The sequence below is a fragment of the Nyctibius grandis genome, chromosome 14 (genome assembly GCF_013368605.1).
Source record: "Nyctibius grandis isolate bNycGra1 chromosome 14, bNycGra1.pri, whole genome shotgun sequence".
Lineage (NCBI taxonomy): Eukaryota > Metazoa > Chordata > Aves > Nyctibiiformes > Nyctibiidae > Nyctibius > Nyctibius grandis.
The window spans coordinates 9528450-9547359 of record NC_090671.1 but is presented as its reverse complement, the minus strand read 5'-3'; the positions used below and the strand labels follow the sequence as shown (position 1 = coordinate 9547359).

The following is an 18910-nucleotide window of genomic DNA, read 5'->3' as shown; positions in this document are numbered from 1 at the left end:
TTTGGTGATCAGCTGTTTGAAAAAGATTGAACCAGATGCCGATTATGAGACATATCCGCACAGATAGATGTGTTAGAAAGATCTGGACCTTCTTTGCTTTTGCAGTGCTTTTGCATTTTTGATATTTGTTTCTAAAATTGTATAGTCCATATCCAGAAGGTTCCATAGCTTTATATGAGGTATGGAAGCTGTGAGAAATGATGACTTTGTTCCTTTTCAGACTTCGGGAGGCACTGCGACTGCACAAGTGGTACACACCCAACAGCGAACTGCAGCAGCACCTGCTGCTTCCACAGAACTGGTGACCATAGCATCAACCCAGGGAGTTCGTACAGTAACATCAGTGACAGCATCAGCAGTAGTAACTACAAACCTAACACCTGTGCAGACCCAGACAAGATCTCTGGTGACTCAAGTTACACCAGGTAATAGTCATGTGTTTTGGGATTTTTTCCAAGGGTACATAAAGAGCCCCAGAATTTCTTTAGGTTGCTTGACCACCATAGCCCCACAATATTGAAAGTCTGGATTTGTTGGCAGCACAATTAAGCAATGATATTATTTTTAACTTGCTTTATTGTTGGTACTCAGTTTACATTTTTCTCCAGTATTTCTGGATAAAGTGTTGCAGTAGAGAGCTGCTTGGCCCCTAGGCATTACAATGAAAAAATATTATTAATAATCTAGCAGTAAAATATTAGAGTTGACTGTCTTGACTAAAAACCGTTGTGAAGAAAGGAGCATATGTTTTATTATTTACTCTGCTGTTACATCATGCTTGTGCTAATGTGCTGTTATTTGTAGTTAGTCCACAAACTGCGCTGGAGCAGAAAAATATACATTTAATAGCTTTGCTTTTCGGGTGAAATCAGTGAATTAAAATGAATGTTGAAAATCTTTCTTCAGAGCATTGTGGTTTTTCTTTATTCACAGCTACACCAACAGTCCAGCTGTCCGGCAAAACAATCACCCCTGCTCACTTCCAGCTTCTGAGGCAACAGCAGCAGCAGGCTGCTCAGGTGCAGGTCCCGCAGATTCAGGCTCAGGCACAAGCCCAGTCTCCAGCTCAAATAAAAACTGTAGGGAAATTGTCACAGGTGAGGAAATGCTTCTGAAGTAACGTGACATGTTACTCTCATTGCTACTCTAAGCATCATTAGCAGTGCGTATTGTATCCTGTTTTCTTGGGCTAGAGTGAAATGCAGCTCTTTCTTACATTTGATCCTACTAAAATTTCATGAAGGCAGTGAGTCTGACAGCCATTTCAAGTAGTACCACTACCACAGTAGGTCAGGATGTAAAGCACTTACTATTACTTATTCACTGGCAACCCCTTGTGTAAAGGAGTTGCATTCTTAGCTCTTTGATCTTAACTAAAGTCTGGGGTAGAATGTTTCTCGTTTAAAGCTCCAGATTCATCTCTATTTTTTTCCTGTAGTCATGTAAAAGATTGAAAATGCTGAAAGTGTTTGATTTTTGCAGGAACAGCTGATCAAGTTGCAGAAGCAGAAACTGCAGCTTCCCCAGCAGCAGGCCGCACAGCAGACGCAGCAAGGGGCACAACAGCAAACAGCGCAAGTACAAGTGCAACAGCAACAGCAAACTCAACAACTCACTGCTGTTACAGCACCTCGTCCTGGCGCGGTTCTCACAGGCACTACTGTGACAAACCTGCAAGTTGCTCGTCTTGTAAGTTGTCTTTGACTTTGCAAAAACAGTCTTACACACCTTATTCTCTTTACTGGTTTAGATGAACTAGATACCGGTCGTTCAAGCATACAAGTGCACTTTGCGTTACATAAGCAGTACAAAAGATATAGCTGTAACATAAATAGCTTTAAATTACACTTACCCAGCGATACCATCTCTGAAGTGTGTTACTCTAAAGGAGCAATTATATTTAGAAACATTTAAAACTATCACTTTATAATGACCTGTTATATGCAGCAAATATTTTTTGTGCCAGTACAATAATCTTCATTCCTTATTGCTTAGACTCGTGTTCCTGCTTCCCAGCTTCAAGCACAAGGGCAGATCCAGGCCCAAACTCCACAAGCAGCACAGGTTGCTTTGGCAAAGCCTCCGGTGGTGTCTGTTCCAGCTGCTGTTGTCTCATCTGCAGGAGTCACTACCCTCCCCGTTACTGTTGCAGGCATTAGTGTTGCCATTGGGCAGCCACAGAAAGCAGCAGGTATGTCAGCAGACTTGCTAAAACATAATAAAATTTTAAATCCCACTTTTTTAAAGGTAGGATGTTTCAAATAATGTCTTTGGTGGGACGCTCACACTTTTTAAAAAATAAGGTGTTAGACGTTTCATCCCAGTTTGTTTCTAAAATGAGGTAAGAGTTGAGCTTATTCTATTTAATCTAGAGGTTAGCATGATTCTTTAGCCAGATGTGGTTTTTTCTGTTTTTTTTTTTTTTTTTTAAATCTGTGCATGAGAGTAGGCGAACAGATACAGTTTTAAAAATAAAAACATAGTAATTTCATCGTGTTTTTTTAAATGCAAAATGGAAATAGGAAAATTTGTATTTCATAATTGTCTCCTGTACTGTGGACACAATTTTTCCCATAGGAAGATTATTGTTAGAACACAAAGTTAGCTTACTCATGCCCTTAGATAACAGAATGTCTTTTTTCTCCACTCTCAAAATCATATGTCTTATTCCCATTAAAATCTGTGGGTTATTAGTGTTCAAAGCTATGCAGATGTGTTAGTCTATAAAAAGCACAATCTGTGTTTGCAAGCTGTGATTACTGGGACAAAGCAATAAAATGAAGACTTCTACAGTTCTAATTATTTTTGTGATTTTCAGGAGGCCAGACAGTAGTTGCACAGCCACTGCATGTCCAGCAGCTTCTAAAACTCAAGCATCATCAAGCAGCGCAGCAACAGAAAGCTATCCAGCCTCAGGTTGCACAGGGTCAAGCTACTGTGCAGCAAAAGGTACTTGTTTGCTCTCCCATTGAGTTGTGTAATGCTTCTGTGGTTGTAAAGCTTCAGCTCTGAATTATGAGGACACTCCTAGAGAGTCAGTCCGTATTTCTAGGGGTGAATCTTAAGTGTATCTAAAGAGAACGGTTTCTCACGTGCCTTGTCAGGTGCTTCATAATTTTTTCAGTAAGACTGTTGTTTGGTTTGATTTCTTATGCCCCAAACTGTGTTTTCTTTTTTAAGTAACAGAGATTATGATTCTCTTTAGTCACTTCTAATATAACCAAATGTGGAAAATTCCAAAGATTTTCACTGTTTACAATATAATTTGTGCAAAATATGCTTTTTCATGAGTCGTGTCTCATGGGCTTTGCTGTCAATCAGCCACCAACGTGGTTTTTTGGAAGTGCATTATCGTATGAAGTGTGTGTGCATGTGTGTAAGAGAGAACCAGTTCAGTAAATACTTGAAGTGATTCAGAATATTTGTGTAAATTGCATGAAAACTTTTGCCTAGTGCTCATTTTGCTGTTACTAATCCTGGGAGGATTTTATTTCAATAATTAAATATAACTAATATTGTTAGCTACATACCTATTCTTTAAAATACACATACATTTTGTAGTCATTGATTTTTTTTTTTCTTTTGTGCAGATAAATGCTCAACAGGTTACAGTCCAAACGCAACAGCAGACTTCACAGCAACAAAAAGTAACTTATACTACACAGCCTGCCATTAAAACACAGTTCTTAACAACTCCAATTTCCCAAACCCAGAAACCAGGTGGAACCCAGCAAGTGCAGGCCCAGATTCAGGTACAGGTAACACAGGTTTACACCTTAAAATTCTATGATGACTGGAGAATTGTAAAGATGAGAGGTGATGTAGCATTTTAGCACCCACTCATATTAATTCTAGGCACACATTTGTTTAAATTGACTTTATAATAAAATTCATTGGTGCTGAATATGTGGCATTATAGCAGGTCAGAGGAACTATCTAAGCTATAAGTTCGCCTTCCCTCTTTGAAATAAATAAATTGTGTCACTCCTTTTTATTAAGCAAGGGATTCTGTACTGTGTTTACTAAGGAAAATTCGGCCAGAGTTCTTCCTGTTTTCTGGTGCTGCCTCCCAGCCTAAGCTCTGGCAGCCAGGAGTAGGTGACAGTTCAGTTATCCTCTTTTTTGCATCACTGGATCAGTCTAACCAAGGAAAAACAAAGGGGTTAGGAATTGGAAGCCTTACTCTTTCAAAAGTATATCTAAGATAATGGAGCCCGTTAGAATTTTCTGAGCTTCCTTCAATTTTATATATAGTTAGGAGGAAATGAGTATTGTTAAATATTTAAATTGTTAAATAGTTAAAATTGAAAATAATGACTTTTCCTCTTCCTCCCCTAGCTAAGTTCTTCACTGATCTAAAAAGGTTTACAAAAGTTCAGTATCACTGAGAATGCCGAGCTGCAACTTACCATGAACAGAACTTTGGAAAGGTTTTCACTTGGTAGCAGTTTTGATAGGTATGGTGTTTTGCTGCTATTAGCAATTTTTTATTTTGACCAAATCTTTCTTTATTTCATGTCACTACAGGTTGCAAAACTTCCGCAAGTGGTTCAGCAACAGGCTACTGTTGCCAACATTCAACAGATGGTTTCAGTTTCCCAACAGGTAGGTTTTGCGCTTGTCAAATACAGCACCAGAAACATGATCCTACTGAAAGCTCATTTATTTGGAAAATGTGTATTTTTCACCTTATGTGTGGCGTAGGCCATATTTTTGAAGGACGTAGCAAGTTCCCTTCTGTAAAAATGAATTATGTGAATACGGAGTCAGCTGCTGTGTATTCTCTAGTCTAAAACTTTGGTAGATGGAGCAATGTTTGTTCGTCACTGTAGATAAGCTAAAAAACAGATTTAAAAAAATATTTTCTAGAGCTGAAATTATTTTTAAAAATTGGTTTCTTGTGATATATTGTCAAGATCGGGCTGTGCTATGTATTTTTAAGAACTGTGGTCTTGACGTGTGTATGGCATTCTTTTTACCTGCATTTTTAGTGCTTCCCAGTGAATTCCTCTTGGATCGGTCAAGAGTTAGCTTTCCCTTGGAGAATCCTTTGCAGCTTCATTTGGCTTCTGCATCTGGGAAAGACAGCTGAAGCTGCTCGGTTTTCATTACCTTGTCCTCTGAACAAGGAGGCGTTCATTTTTTTCTGGGGAACGTCCTTTGATTTGCAATGCGGAGATCTGAGTTACAGGCATCTTGGCTCCTAGTTCTGATTTATAAGGCTCTAGAAAATGTGATAGAACATTGTTTCTCACTGAAACCACAGAGCCCATGTTCCCAGAATCCCTCCAAGCCTTCCTACTTGGTCCAAGATGCTTGTCAGTTAAGAGAGCAAACACCTGTACGAGTAAGATGTCTTCTGTAGAGCGGAAATGTAGTGAATGCTGAGTTTAATGCCAAACTACTCTCTTGTAATTGCCTTGTCATCCTAATGTCTAGGTACAAGCTCAACCCCAAACTGTGACACTTTCTCAGACGACAGCAGGTCAACAGCAGGTTCAGGTGATTCCTGCAACAACTGCTACTGCTCAGGTCGTCCAGCAGAAACTGATACAACAGCAAGTCGTGACAACAGCATCTCCCCAGATTCAGTCTCCAGGTGTACAGAACCCAGCCCAGACACCAGCAACATCTGAAGCCCAGAATCAACAAGCAAAAGTACAAATGAGGACGCCTACTGTCAGATTAAAGGCACCTACTAAACCAAGTTGAACTAATGATTAAAATGCAATAACAGGGAAACACAGCATTTCTTGTTTGCTAAGTCAAGTGAGAAGCTCCTCCAAGCATCCAAATGAAGACAAACCACGTCTATTTTTTTTTTTTAGCAGAAGGGTTTTTTGCTGGTGAACATTTGAACATGGAAACTCTCACATTACTTCAGCATATTAGCAACTGTTTAGCACTCAAAATCTGTACAAGATGCATTCTGCCAGTGTTCTCTGTGCTTATTCAAACCAGATAAAGCAAACACTGCTTATGTTGAAAATCTGCCCAGCTTCACAAAAGTAAAATGGTAGTATGCCATAAATGTCAGTAAAATTCATCTATGTTAGCATACCATAAACGGCCTGTGGGAACGTGCAGTTCTTTGCTATGGTTTGGATGTGCGCTCAATATCCACGGTGAAGCCATTCAGAGAACCAAGCGTGGCTAATGTAGCAAAGTATTTTCCATCTGTGTAAAAGCTGCGTGTTGTTCTCACTTGAGGTAAATACCTCTGGAAGATCTAACGTATTTGAAGTGCTGCCTGCAAAGTTTAGCCAATTAATGTGAAAACCTGTAAGTATATGTAATTAAAAAGGAAAAAAAGTTTCATTCTCCATTTTTGTAAGTCTTTTAAAATGTTTGTTAGTAGTTTTGTGTACAGTTTACTGAATTACCCAACCTGTGCGCTCATTCTCATATTTCACTTTAAGATAATGGATATTTTAGGCATGAACTGAGTAAATACTGTGTTGATAGTAGACGTGTATTAAAGTGTAGCCCATTTTTTTTGTAGAAGAATTGTTCGGTGGATACAGCTAAACAAATGATCCATGGCTGTTTCTCATGGGACTTCAGTTAAGGAAACTCTCCAACTGATAAAATTTAATCTCTCAGTCTCATTCTGCTCTTGCAACATGTTTAAATGTTCAGTACTTTCTACTCAGCTTTCAGCTCAGGGGGTGGGGGGCTGGGGGAAGGGGAGAATAGTGAAATTAAATCTAAGACTAATTCTTCAACTGTGTAAAGAATAAGATCTAACTTTTGTACTATTCTTTTACTAAAGCTAATGATGAATGTATCTTCAGGTGGGTATTTTGGATGTGAATAGAGCGTGGCCTCTTCCTCCAAAACAGTTTGCCTTATTGTTATGAAAAAAAAAAACCAAGCAAAAAGCTGCATAGAACTGTGGGGGTTTTCTTTACTTTTCTTGCATAAAATGAAAAACATTCTGTTTGCTAACAGCACTGAGTGAGGAATCAAAAAGCTCTTGATGGCTTGAATGGATTTATTTTACTTTGGCCATAAAACTGCACGACGTGTAAAATTCAGACAGAATTATAACATTCCTTTTCTGAGGTGGTTTTAAAAATATTTTTCCATTCTGTGATCTTTTTACTCTTTTAGGAGGGGAGCCTATTTAAAGGCAAGGAAAGCATATCTTTTGTTCTGACCTCTGTATGTACACACCTGTTGGTACCCAGCAATCCAAATGGCTTAAACAAGAAGGAATACCCAGCCAGCTCCTCCTCTGGTTTAGGTAGGATAGGTACAGCCCATTCTGTTAGGATCACGAATGTAAACACTGGGTCAGGCAGCGTTCCTGATATTGTTTTTTGATTTTATGCCTCTTTTTTCCTGCATCCTCTTTTTCTTGGACCCTCAGGTCTGCAAATACAGGGGCATTGTTGTTTTTTTTTTTTTTTAAGCTGTCTGTGCATGCAGTTGTATTCCCTTGACCCTGCTGAACCACTGGTTTGTGCCGTTACCTACACTTCGTTACTAGCCATGAAGGTGGTGGTGTTGGCAGCGGAATAGTTTAAAGTGCAAAGCAAATGCAATGGTAACGGATAACTGACTGTGTACAGTGTAGTGTTGCTCATCCAGAAATATTGCTTAGTTAGCCCCAGTTTTACTTTTAAACGTTTAGCTCTTATTATGTGCATGAAAGTTGTGTGTGGGGGAACACTTCCAGCAGTGGGAAAGCTGTTGACTGCGTCATTGTGCTGGTCTGATTTGGTGTCTAAAGACGCAATTGTTTCTTGTTTAGGTCAGTTAATGAAGATAAAAGTCACCTTTTTTTTTTTTTTTCTTCTTTTTTTCCTTTTGATGTGTGTTTCTCCCAGGAGTGTGTTAGGAAGTCAAACCTGTAAATAACTTACAAGCATAAGCATTTGTACTTGATCCAGTAGGATTGTAAGGAATAGTGATGTATCCTACCTGAAGGTGTAATAAAGTGTACATTTTTATAGCACTGCCTGGCCCTGCTGTCTGTAATGCGTGGGGGTGGGCGCTGCCGCAGCAGCCTGCGCCGGGGGGTCACCACTGCACGGAAGGGGGGACTCGGACAGTTTTTCCTCAAAGATGGGGTGTTTGCACTGGTGCAGAGTGGGCTGTGGGCTCCTGGTGTTACCAGAAAATACTAACCAAGAAAACTCTCTAAACCAAATGATAGTTTAGAAAGCCAACAGGGGTTTAGTGCATCGCTGGGTGCATGAGGGATCTCTCCTCGTAGCATGCACGCTGAGGGACAAAAGCACACTCATTATATACATCACAGAAAAATGAATATTCATACAATTCCCGAGAAAAGCCCACCTATTCTAAGAAACCTTATGCATATGCTAATATATTGCATAACTGTCTTTGCGCATGCGTACTAAATTGGGGAGGGGGTCTTGGATGGTCTCTGGTGGTCGTAATCCCCCCGTAGTGATGCTATCCGCTGTATAACCCCGATTCTGTGCAAGTGTGGTCTAGTCCTTTTTGTTGACACATGCAGGTGGCTCCAAGGCAAAGATGCTGTTCTGGTTCTTACAGGATTTATCTCTTCTCCTGGCGTCAGAGCTGTGAATCAAGTCATTTAAGACACTACAAAGATGTTGTTCGCAGTCTTGTTTATCTTTGGCCCTTCTTCGTAGTTAGTGAGGAATTTAACAGAACCCTGGATTCTCTAGGAATAAGCACAAGCAAGAGCCTTCCTGCGTACCATCCCCACCAACTTCAAGCGTTATCAGTCCCAGAGGCAGACACCGTCTGCAAAACATGCAGTTAGCTACAGACAGCGCAGTTATTTAGTTGAAAGTGAAAATCACTGAAAGGAAAATTGATTCTGTTTAAAGGTTACACAAAGTTAGGCCTTTTAGGGCCTACTCTGAGGCCTGCTTTTACTAAACTGGTATCACTGGGAGCGGTCCCCGGGCTGCGGGCTCCCCGCCCCGGCCCCGCCTGCGGGCGGAGCGGCCGCCGGCCCCTCCTCCGCCCTTCCGCCGGCAGCATGGCGCGGGCCGCCGCGCTCGCCTCCTGCCTGGAAGCCGTGCTGGGGAGCCGCAGCAATGCCAACCGCGTCTTCGAGATCCTGGAGCTGCTGGCGGTGCGGGGCGGGAGCGGGGGCCGAGGCCGGGCGGGCTGTGGGGCGGTGCTGGGGGCCGAGGGCCGCCCTGCCTGCCCTCTCCTCAGAGACGCGCTCTTCCCCAGGGCCAGGAGGAGGAGGAGGCCGTGCTCTGCGCCGCCAGGACCTGCAGCCGGCTCTTCGGGGCGCTGCTGGAGCGGGGGGAGCTGTTCGTGGGCCAGCTGCCCGCCGAGGAGGCCTCTCTGGCCGGTGAGCCCGGAGCTGGGGGGGGCTCCTGCGGCGGTGTCCCGGGAGAGGCAGGGCCCTGGGCCTGGGGCCCGGCCCGGCCGGTCCGAGCTTTCAAGACTTGTCTGTGTTTCACCCTTCAGATAACTACAGCGCTGAGGACAAATACAAGATATGGATGAGGCACCGCTACAAGGACTGCGTGGATTGCTTGGGAGAGCTGATGGGCCACGATGCCTTCCAGGTCAAGGTAGGTCCTGAGCCTGCCGTTGAGGTACGGGTTCACGTGGGGGTCCTGTGGGATGCAGCAGCAATTATCACTGTCATACTTCAGTGAGGGAGGGCAGGCAGTGCTGTAAGACATTGCTGGTGCTCTGGCTCACCTCTGTTCACCAGCCTGCCAGCAGCAGGCATGCAGCTTTCTCAGTGAAGAACATCTTAGTTTGTTCTTCCTCCTTTAGAACTTGCCTCCTTTGGGTCTGACCCCTGGTGTTCTTGTTGAGGTGGGGTTTTTCTGTTGGTTTTTTTTTTTTTTAAAAGGAGTTGTCACTCTGCACCCTCATGAAGTTCGTTGAGTTGGAAGCACAATATCCTTTGATCAAAGTAGAGTGGAAAGGAAGTTTAACTTTTCCTCGTGAACTGCTTAAGGTAAGCTGCAAAACTGAAAAGTTCCTCCTCTCATTACCCGATGGCACACACCACCCCTTGTGCTCACCTTCTCCAGGACTAAAATTTCAAGCTCGGAGGTTTTCAGTGGGAAGGGAGGGTGGTGTTCTACAGAGAGAGCACCAAGAGCTAGAACTTCTGTCCATGGTGAGGTGGCACCTGCAGGTCAGGAGGGCTTGTCCTGATGGCTTGTGAACGTTGCTCCGGGGCAAGCAGCACACAGCCATGCTAGCTGCCTTTCAGAAAGACAGGGATGCCCTCAGCCATCACAGCTCGCTGCCTGCTCCAGTACTGTAAGAGACTGACTTGTTGCTTTCCTTACAAACCTTTTGGTAGGTGGTTGTTGATGGCTTACTGCCTTTAAATGAGGACGCTTCACTCCTGATCTCTCGCTTTCAAGAATATATGGAGTATGATGACATTCGGTACTTTGTCATGAAGGCGGTCACCGAGAGTATCGGACAAGTCATGCAGAAGACAAAAGAGGTAACAAATTGTTAACTGTTGAGGTGGGTCTGGATAAACTGCTCTGGAAAGTGTATCTTGTGCGTGAAGCAGGGAGGGACTAAGGGTATATGGAAAGACTTTAGAAGCAAGATAAATCAGTGTGCTCATTTGAAGGCATTGATTTTATTTTTCCTTTCTTGCTCACAATGTATGCCAGTTATGCTAAGACTGTCTTCAGTCTGAAATTGGAAGTAGTTCAAGACACACATACTGTTGTTCCTGCAAAGCTTGGTTTTAGCTTCTGTTTTACACAAATCTCTGCAGCTCAGGTGGCATGCACAGAACTTTTAATTCTGTTGTCTTTCTGGTGCAGAAGAAGAGTATGTTTTCTTTAATTGGATCCACCAGTTTTGTTAAACCAGAATTAGTTCACGTTTTGTGTTAGGCAAACAAGTAATACTACAGGATGAGGCAGCAATAGAGAATATACCAGTATGTAGTTCAGCCATCAGCATTTTTTCTTTCCTAAATAGATTCAGTGCTTGGGAAATAGGGCAATATTGAAGTCCAGCATCTTACCATCTGTTGTGGAACTTGCTTCATGTTTGATTATATGATTTTTTCTCAGAGGCCGCTGCCATTTTACCAGCAGAACGTATTTTCCCTCATTTCACCCATTAACATGCCGAACAAAGAGAGTGACATGGTCAAATTTATGGCAAAGCAAGGTTAGTAAGCTCCACATAATGAACTATGTATGAAAAGAAAAATCAGGTTTATGATTTTTATTGTGTAAAGACTCTGTTATTGTTTGCTAATGAAAAATGTCTGCTTCTGTGATCACGGTGACTCTAAACAGTGTTACAAAATCGACGTTCCTCAATCTACAGTGGGGTGTGTCATGGCCCTACGTCAAGACAAGGACTTCAGCCCAAATTTTTAGGGTATCAAAGGACTAAGTAAAAAAGGGTCATCTTAATTTTTTAAACTCCATTCCAAGTTCAACATCTGTTTTCCCTTTCTTCTTAGATAACTGGGAGGAATTGAAAGTGTCGAAGCTGCAGGTAAATGTTCATTTAGTGCTTCAGAGTTGAAATTTTATCTACGTAAAATACACCTTTATCTACTCCGGTGTGTTTAACTCACTGCTTGCTATTCTGTTTTAAGGCACACAAGCAGGCGTTTCAAAAAATGTGGCTCGGTTTTTTGAAGCACAAGGTGGGTGTTACTTCTGCTACTGATCTGCATTGTTTTCCAATTGGTAATTGTTAGAGGCTATGACTGTCCTTGCATGGAGCTCCTGGTGGGACCCCACTATGCTTTCAGTGTCAGATGAGAACAGCCCGGTCACCATTTTGTTGTATCATTCTCCTGACAAGAAACATGACCTCATGTACGGTCTGTTTCTTCTCGTTACTCTCAGCCTTTTTTTTTTCCCCCACCTTAAACAAGTAAGGAGTGATCTGCAGCATGACAACCTCAGTTCACAAGTTGAAGGTTCCCAAACCTTTTTGCTGGTGACTTCCCACTCCTCCCCTTTCCCCTCCGAGCTGTAATGACACTGTTAGTTTTGAGCACCTGCTTCTTTGAAGGACCGTAAGTGTCAGGTGTCACTTGTAAACTCTCCCATTTGGGAACTGTTGCTGCAAGCCGTTCTGTATTGTCCTTTGCTCATGGGTTACCTGTTTGAGCTGTGGGCTGCTGTTGCTCTCTGAGTTCTCTCTGCAGCAATTGTTTCACTGTATTGTTTTGTCCTTCACAGCTGCCCACTGGCCTTTACAAAAAAGTTCTTGTCATTCTGCATGACTCCATCCTGCCTTACATGAATGAACCCACTCTCATGATAGACTTCTTGACAGTGGCCTATGGCATAGGTGAGTGCAAACAGGCTTTTTGTCCCTTGTGAGGCTCTGCAGCACAGCCTTTGTGAGGCTCAGCAGTATGGGCTTGGAAGTGCTGCTGGGCTCAACACCACAGCCTAGATGATGAAGTAGATGTACTTTTGGCTAGGACGAAGCTAAGGAACTAGGGTGAACTCCATCGTCCCTGAAAGTGAAATGTTTTTACCTGTGTTTGTCAGTTTTGTTGCTCCTTGTATGTAAGAAAGATCATATTTAAGGATTTGGGAAGAGTAGAATAGTGGAGTGATTTCTTTTAAATATAGAGTTCAGCCAGCAATGGTGATACCTGGGCTGCATCCAGACACAGGATGTGCAGATTCCTACAGAAATGTCCTTTCTGAGGAGATCTTTGCCTCCCCAGTGTGGCTTTCTTGTGGGATTAGAGCAGCAATGTTTGTGTCTCTCAGTCCTTCACAGCCTGTTCTTCTAAACTACAGCTTAATCTTTGTGATTTATGAGCCTCTGGGTGGTTGTAGATGAAATTGTGTTACCTTACGGCCATCGTGCTAGCTCTAATTTTGGGTACTCTTAGTTTGTGGGAAGGTTTTATAATAAAAACAAGTTGAAGCTGACATTTATTTTCTTATTGTGCTGATACCTGCCTGCTTTCTTACAGGTGGAGCAATTAGTCTTCTAGCTTTAAATGGATTATTTATTCTGATTCATCAGCATAATCTGTAAGTGAAAAGAGCATCTTGTTTAAAGAAACATGGGGTTTTGCACTTATATCTTTACGTAAATGGAACTGAAATGATTCTCCACACTTCCAGGCTTTAAAATTCCCCCATGAGAAAGCCAAACTCTGCACAAGAGGCTCAGCTGTTTGGATGCTGAGTTCTTTTGATAGTCTCGCCTTTTTTCCAACTGAGCCTCAATATCCTCTTCTGCAGACTGTGGTTGCTCAGCACTTGAAAATCAATTTCTATTGATCTGATTACATAGTGAAGCCATAGTCTTTGGTGTGCCTTTCACTGGATCTTGTACCATTTGCAGACAATGGACATAGCTTCACATCCTGAAAATGGCTGAGCACTACAAGGGCCATAAATTCACCTTACAGCATGTTTTCAAGTTGTGGCTGTGGAGAGAAACCTAAGAAAGCCAAACAGCACAGCAGTGGTCTGGGGCAGTCTATAATGAAAGCACAGAAATGTTTAGACACAGTGTAGTCCCACTGTACATCACTAACCAGCAGTGGATGTTGCCTTTTTCCTTTTTTTAACAGGGAATATCCTGACTTTTACAAAAAGCTGTACAGTCTTTTAGACCCTTCTATATATCACGTGAAGTACCGAGCCCGCTTTTTCCATTTGGCTGATCTGTTTTTGTCTTCATCGTAAGTAGCATCTTTATTGTATATGTTCACATATCTTCCTCCTGCTTTTCTGTGGGCCAGAGACTGTTCTTGAACAGTCCCCCACATGTCTGGGTATAATGTATTCAGTGTGCCTACTGGATTAGATTCATTTTTACCGAGAAAACTGAATCTAAGAGTGTTACTGTAGCCTTGTGTAATTTTTCATATGCTATTTTTGAAGATTTGCCACGCAGCCATCTAGTTTCAGAAAGCAGAAATGCAGTTAGTTAGTGATTTTGATCTGCAAATGATTATGAATGTATTTTGATCTGTGTTTCACTTTGGCTGAAAGTAATGATTTTTCTGTCTGTCTTTATGAATATGGAAAAGTAGCATTTGCAGGCTTTTTATACATCATAAAGCTGTTGATAAGTTGATGACCTTTTGCAGACGTATAACATTAAAATGTAAAGTGTTTGACAGTCTGTCTTGATGCTGTCAATTCATTGTACACAGGGAAGAAACTAGATAAGCAGCTGGTCATATAGTTGCCATCACATGTTATAAAATAAACCAAGAGTAAGTCCTTACAGTTCAGCACTAGGCACTTAATATCAAACCTCTCGTATTCGTAGTGTACTTCAGAGAGGGCGGCGTGATCTGGCAGATGGTGTCCTGTGGGGTGGCTTTGCTGAGCCTTGCAGGTGTAGCGAGCCCTGGGGCTGAAGGCTGAGTGGCTGAAAATTGTCATCTTTCATCCTGGCTCTTCTGACCTGAAGATAGTGCCTAGATGAGCTGATTGCTGTTAGAAATTTACATTTTTGCCATTAAAAAAACCCTATCCTGCACACTTACATTACAGCAGCTTTATGTTCCCATTAACAGCTGCGCTGCTTCCTTTAGTCCTGGAAGTATTATGTAAATTTAACACCATGGTCTGTGTATTAATTAAACCCACAAAACGACATTAGAAGTATATGATTAAAGTTGCCTGGCCAAGCACTCAGAAGTTTATAAAATGACTGAATAAAGACTGCCATGTGAATGACGATGTGCAAGAGCTGTGCTTGGCTACGGCAAGTGCCTGGAGTGGTGCCATGCATCTGGATCGAATCACAGAGTGATTTGAGATTATTCATGCGTTGAATGGAAATGCCCCCAGACTTGTTCCAGAGAGCGCACAAGACCCTATTTTGCTGCTTGAAACCAGGATTCTTATAGCTTCTCTTTACTCCGTAGCCCAAAAAACCTAAAGAGCCCCACTGATCTTTAACCTGACATGCTGTTTGGATCAGTGAGGCTGCTGGCTCACTTGCTAGGACTTTTATGTGCTGATTTCTTCTGTCTCCTTTCCAACAGTCACTTGCCGGCATACCTGGTGGCAGCGTTTATAAAGCGGCTCTCCCGTCTGGCCCTGACTGCTCCTCCTGAGGCTCTCCTCATGGTCATCCCCTTCATCTGTAATCTCTTTCGGAGGCACCCCGCATGCAAAGTGCTGGTACACAGACCTAATGGGCCAGAAGGTAAGAGGGAAGGTGGGCGGGGGAGTTGCGTGTCATGCCTTTAGACAACACAAAGAGCAGGATTCATGTGGAGGAGGAGGGGAGATCCCAGCCCCAGTTCTGAGGTTTAGAAGGATCCCTCTGTCCCCTGAGTTTGTGGAAAGTGAGCAGGCTGCTCCTGCAAGTTCTCTGACTGTGAAGACCTGCCTGCATTGCTCATCTCTGACCTTGGGCCTCACGGTTGGCTCCGCTGCCTCTGTGATTTTCTGGGAGAAGGCTGCTTTGAGCCTGGCATGCTGACCCAGGCTCCTTACGAATGCTAAAGGGCTGGGGACACTGTACCAGACACAGCTTGTCATGTTCACCTCAGGAAGCGAGAAGAAAATGAATGCAGAAACCAGAGACCTCTTTGATTTCAGTCTGTAGTGTTTCTGTGTAGGTAGCCCTACTGGGACCTCAGCACTCTCCTGAGTTTTTACTTCATCTCTCTGTGATTTAACTGACCCGTGTTGAACATCAGTAGTGACCATTCAAAGTTGCCTGAGATGCCCTTTGCATCAAACTATTCCAGTTCTTTGTGCCCTACTTCCTGTGCTCTTTAAAAGTAATATGATTCTGTAGTGCTGCAAACAGTGCCTCTGGAGTCGTGCTGGGATGTGTCAGGTTGTTCCTGGACCCCTTTTAGGAAGGAGCAACTCTGGCTGCAGCACTGCTTTGGGTCTCTGTGTTCACTTTGGAGTTGTGTACATGACACGGGACATGTTAGCTCTGTATCTCTATTTCCTTAGATATGTCAGAAGATCCGTATATTATGGAGGAGGAGGAGCCATCCGCAAGCAGAGCTTTGGAGAGCTGTCTCTGGGAGATCCAGGTATGTCAGCTAAAAAGGAACATCTGTGTCTGGTATGGGCTTCTTCCACCCTTGCCGCTTCCTTGACACACGTTGGCAGTGGGCAGTCCCTCTTACAAGAACCTGCTGACATATGTCTTGCAAATGAGATTAATTTCTGGCTGATCTTCTATTCTGCATCCTTTTCTATCCTAGCATAAGAGGCAAAGGATTCCACACACTAGAGAAATCATACATGCTAATTAGTAGGTGACTTGTGAGCACACATCTGACCGTGCAGCTGAGAAGTGTGCAGTTAACAGCTGAAACAGACTAAATAGCTGCAAATGTATGAGGCTTTTTATTTGCTTTGGAGGGGAGAGAGGAACTTGCTGAGCACTGTTGGAAATTAATTGGGTACAGCTAGGTCACCCTGTAGAAATGAGTTTAAAAATGCTAGGGAAGATTGTAACGTTCACCTTTCACCTGGATCGTTTGTAGGATGGTGTAGGAAGGCTGAAATTGGTAAAATTACTCCTGATGGCTCTAAAACCTTAATGGCAGGATTATCCCTTTCCATTTAAATACTACAAAGGTTTTGCATAAGGGGCTGAAGCAGCAACAAGAATGTTGCGCAGGAACAGGAAGCCCAGAGAGCTCAGATGCAGCATCAGGGCTGTGGGAGGTGGCAGAACTGGGTTATGCATTGTAGGCATGGCCTGTGGAGGAGTGAGTCTGCCTGGAGCTGGGTGTGAACCAGGTGGAAGGGGCCTTTGACTGTTTGAAGGATGGCTGAAATCAGGATTTCTTGAAGCTCTGTGGTAGCACAGTACAAACTTGCCTTCTCTGCCAGAACTTGATGTTCACTGAAGATCTCACCAACAAAGGGGCAGATACCTGTGTGGGAAGCCATATGGGGTTGTTACCCTGCACTTACTAGACCATCTCCTGTTTGTCTTGCTTTTGCAGTCTCTACAAAACCATTATCACCCAGACGTGGCCAAGGCGGCTGCTGTCCTGAACCAGTCGCTGTCTGAAATAGAGGATGACATATCAGGGCTCCTGGAGCTCTCAGCTTATGAGGTAGTGTTGATGTGCCTTGGTGAATGCTTGGAACCAGAGGAAAGGAGACTGGTTCTTGGGCACTGTAGCTGTGTCAGCCTTGCAGCTCATGGGGAGGGAGCTAGGCTGACTTTTGGTTACCCAGAGCCATGGAAAATGGGAAAATGCCTGTTAAATAATGGAGCATGAGGCAGCAGTGGTGACAGGGCTGGCTTTTATATAAAAGGTTTATTGCTGGATCTTTTAAGAGGTTAGAGTGAGCAGTGGTATCAGCCAGGGTGAAGAGCTTGTACTGAGTTTTGCCAATATCTTCTATTTTTTTCTTTGTAGCTTTTTGATAGAGAAGTAAAGAAAAACGTTGCTGATGTGCCCCTGGAGTTTGAGCAAATACGAGGTTTGTTTGGGAAGAAAAATGATATTTTTTCAGAGCACTTCACTTTAGATTGATATGATCTCTTATAAACACAACTGCCCAGCTGACTGATCTTAGGGACACGCACAAAGCTCACATGTTGTGCTGGGTAATTCTGCCTTTGAAGTATCTCCATGTGATGAGAGCTGGACTGCTTGAGAGAGGTGCAGCCTTCTTCAGCGACATTTGCCACTACCTGTGGATGGACTTTCCTTTGTTTCTCATGCTTGCATACTGCTGCCTGATATTTGGGAGGGATTTTCCCTCAGAGCAAGTTTCTCTGGACTTGTTCATTGCTGGGATTCCAGGCCTTTTCTCCAAAGCTGCTGGTGCTGCTGTGATAGATGACTGCATCGACAGACCATCTTGCTGCCATTCAATGGGACTGAGGGAAGTGCAGTCTCTGACCACTGCTCTTATTTTTCAGATGTGTTACTTTTGTACTAGAGCTGACAACCTGTTTGTAGCAAGTGACTCCAATACATAGCTGTAAGCACCTGATGATATTCTAATTATATTTTTTTATATACACTTGTAAACTCACGTCTTCAGAGGGACGTTTAGCTTCTGTGTAATTGTCTTAATGCTCCCACATTTGAGGCACTGAAAGCTCAGGTTTGTGAAAATCATAGATGATGCTCAGTAATTCTATATGAAGTGTTGCTTAATTCAAAATGCTGATGAGCTTTGGAAATGAGCATAATCCTGCTGACTGCTGTAGCCAGGGAGGCCAACTGATGTGCGGTGGGAGTTATGTCTAATCCTTGATTTTTGCTTCAGAATGATAAGCAGCTTAATGTAGTTTTGCTTGCAGCCTGCAAGCATTGTAGGAGCTGTGGCCAGTGTGTATCCAGGTGCTAATCAGGTTTTACCTAGTCCACTGATACTAGGTGGCTTTGTTAATTTGGATCTTTCATATAGTTCCAGAAGTCATGCAGAAATTCCTTCTGATAGGTTTGTTTTTTTTTTTTTTCCCCAAGGTTTTAAGTTTGAGATAAGCTCCTCATTAAGAACACAGATAAACTCACTCAGGACTTTTTTTCCTAATACTTTTCAATGACTTGTTGTCTCGTTAGACTTTAGTGCTTCTTGCATATTCTGAAATTGTATTTTGTGTAGGAGGAAAATAAGGTCAAGAAAGTAGAGGCCAAGAAATCTAATTTAATTTTTTTAATTTTCCTTGACTTATCTTCTGGCAGATAAGTCAAGGAAAACTGCACTGTCTTGGAGACACTAAGTGTCATGTTTTCTTCATCCAGTTTTCTTAATGCTTTCCGAACAATGGGTATGTCATAGAATCATTCAGGTTTGAAAAGACCTTTAAAATCATTGAGTCCAACTGTAAATGAATGTCCTCAAAGTATAAAGCTCTGCCTCTTTTCTCTGATACTTTTGAATTCAGGTGGGGTGTTTTTTCAGTATTCAGGTTTTGTTTTTTTTTTTTTAAAGAAGTCTTACTCTTTCTTGTTCTTTTGTGAAAAAGCAATCCTGTCTCCTCCCTGGCCAGCCTG

General features: G+C 42.7%; 2 protein-coding genes across 14 annotated transcripts in view; both read left to right on the top strand.

Annotated features, from left to right (window-relative positions):
• EP400 (E1A binding protein p400) overlaps positions 1-7960 on the top strand; it is a 50140-nt gene extending 42180 nt beyond the window's left edge. For 8 of the 13 annotated variants that reach the window (XM_068412242.1, XM_068412244.1, XM_068412238.1 and 5 more), the window contains 8 exons: positions 221-425; positions 934-1097; positions 1483-1689; positions 1996-2191; positions 2819-2949; positions 3591-3758; positions 4528-4605; positions 5440-7960. In XM_068412242.1, the coding sequence (XP_068268343.1) occupies positions 221-425; positions 934-1097; positions 1483-1689; positions 1996-2191; positions 2819-2949; positions 3591-3758; positions 4528-4605; positions 5440-5712 (1422 nt within the window). In that variant the 3' untranslated portion in view covers positions 5713-7960. The remainder of the gene's footprint in view (positions 1-220; positions 426-933; positions 1098-1482; positions 1690-1995; positions 2192-2818; positions 2950-3590; positions 3759-4527; positions 4606-5439) is intronic. The other 5 variants (XM_068412249.1, XM_068412248.1, XM_068412236.1 and 2 more) reach the window with 3 other exon arrangements.
• Positions 7961-8979: 1019 nt separating this feature from the next.
• On the top strand, positions 8980-17895 carry NOC4L (nucleolar complex associated 4 homolog). Its single transcript, XM_068412822.1, has 15 exons — positions 8980-9079; positions 9184-9307; positions 9427-9533; positions 9824-9931; positions 10286-10435; positions 11025-11124; positions 11426-11460; positions 11564-11614; positions 12159-12270; positions 12914-12974; positions 13523-13633; positions 14954-15117; positions 15885-15967; positions 16895-17008; positions 17318-17895. Exons 1-15 carry the CDS (start codon positions 8984-8986, stop codon positions 17432-17434), a joined length of 1533 nt encoding a protein of 510 aa, XP_068268923.1. The 5' UTR covers positions 8980-8983; the 3' UTR covers positions 17435-17895.
• The last annotated feature ends 1015 nt before the right edge of the window (positions 17896-18910 follow it).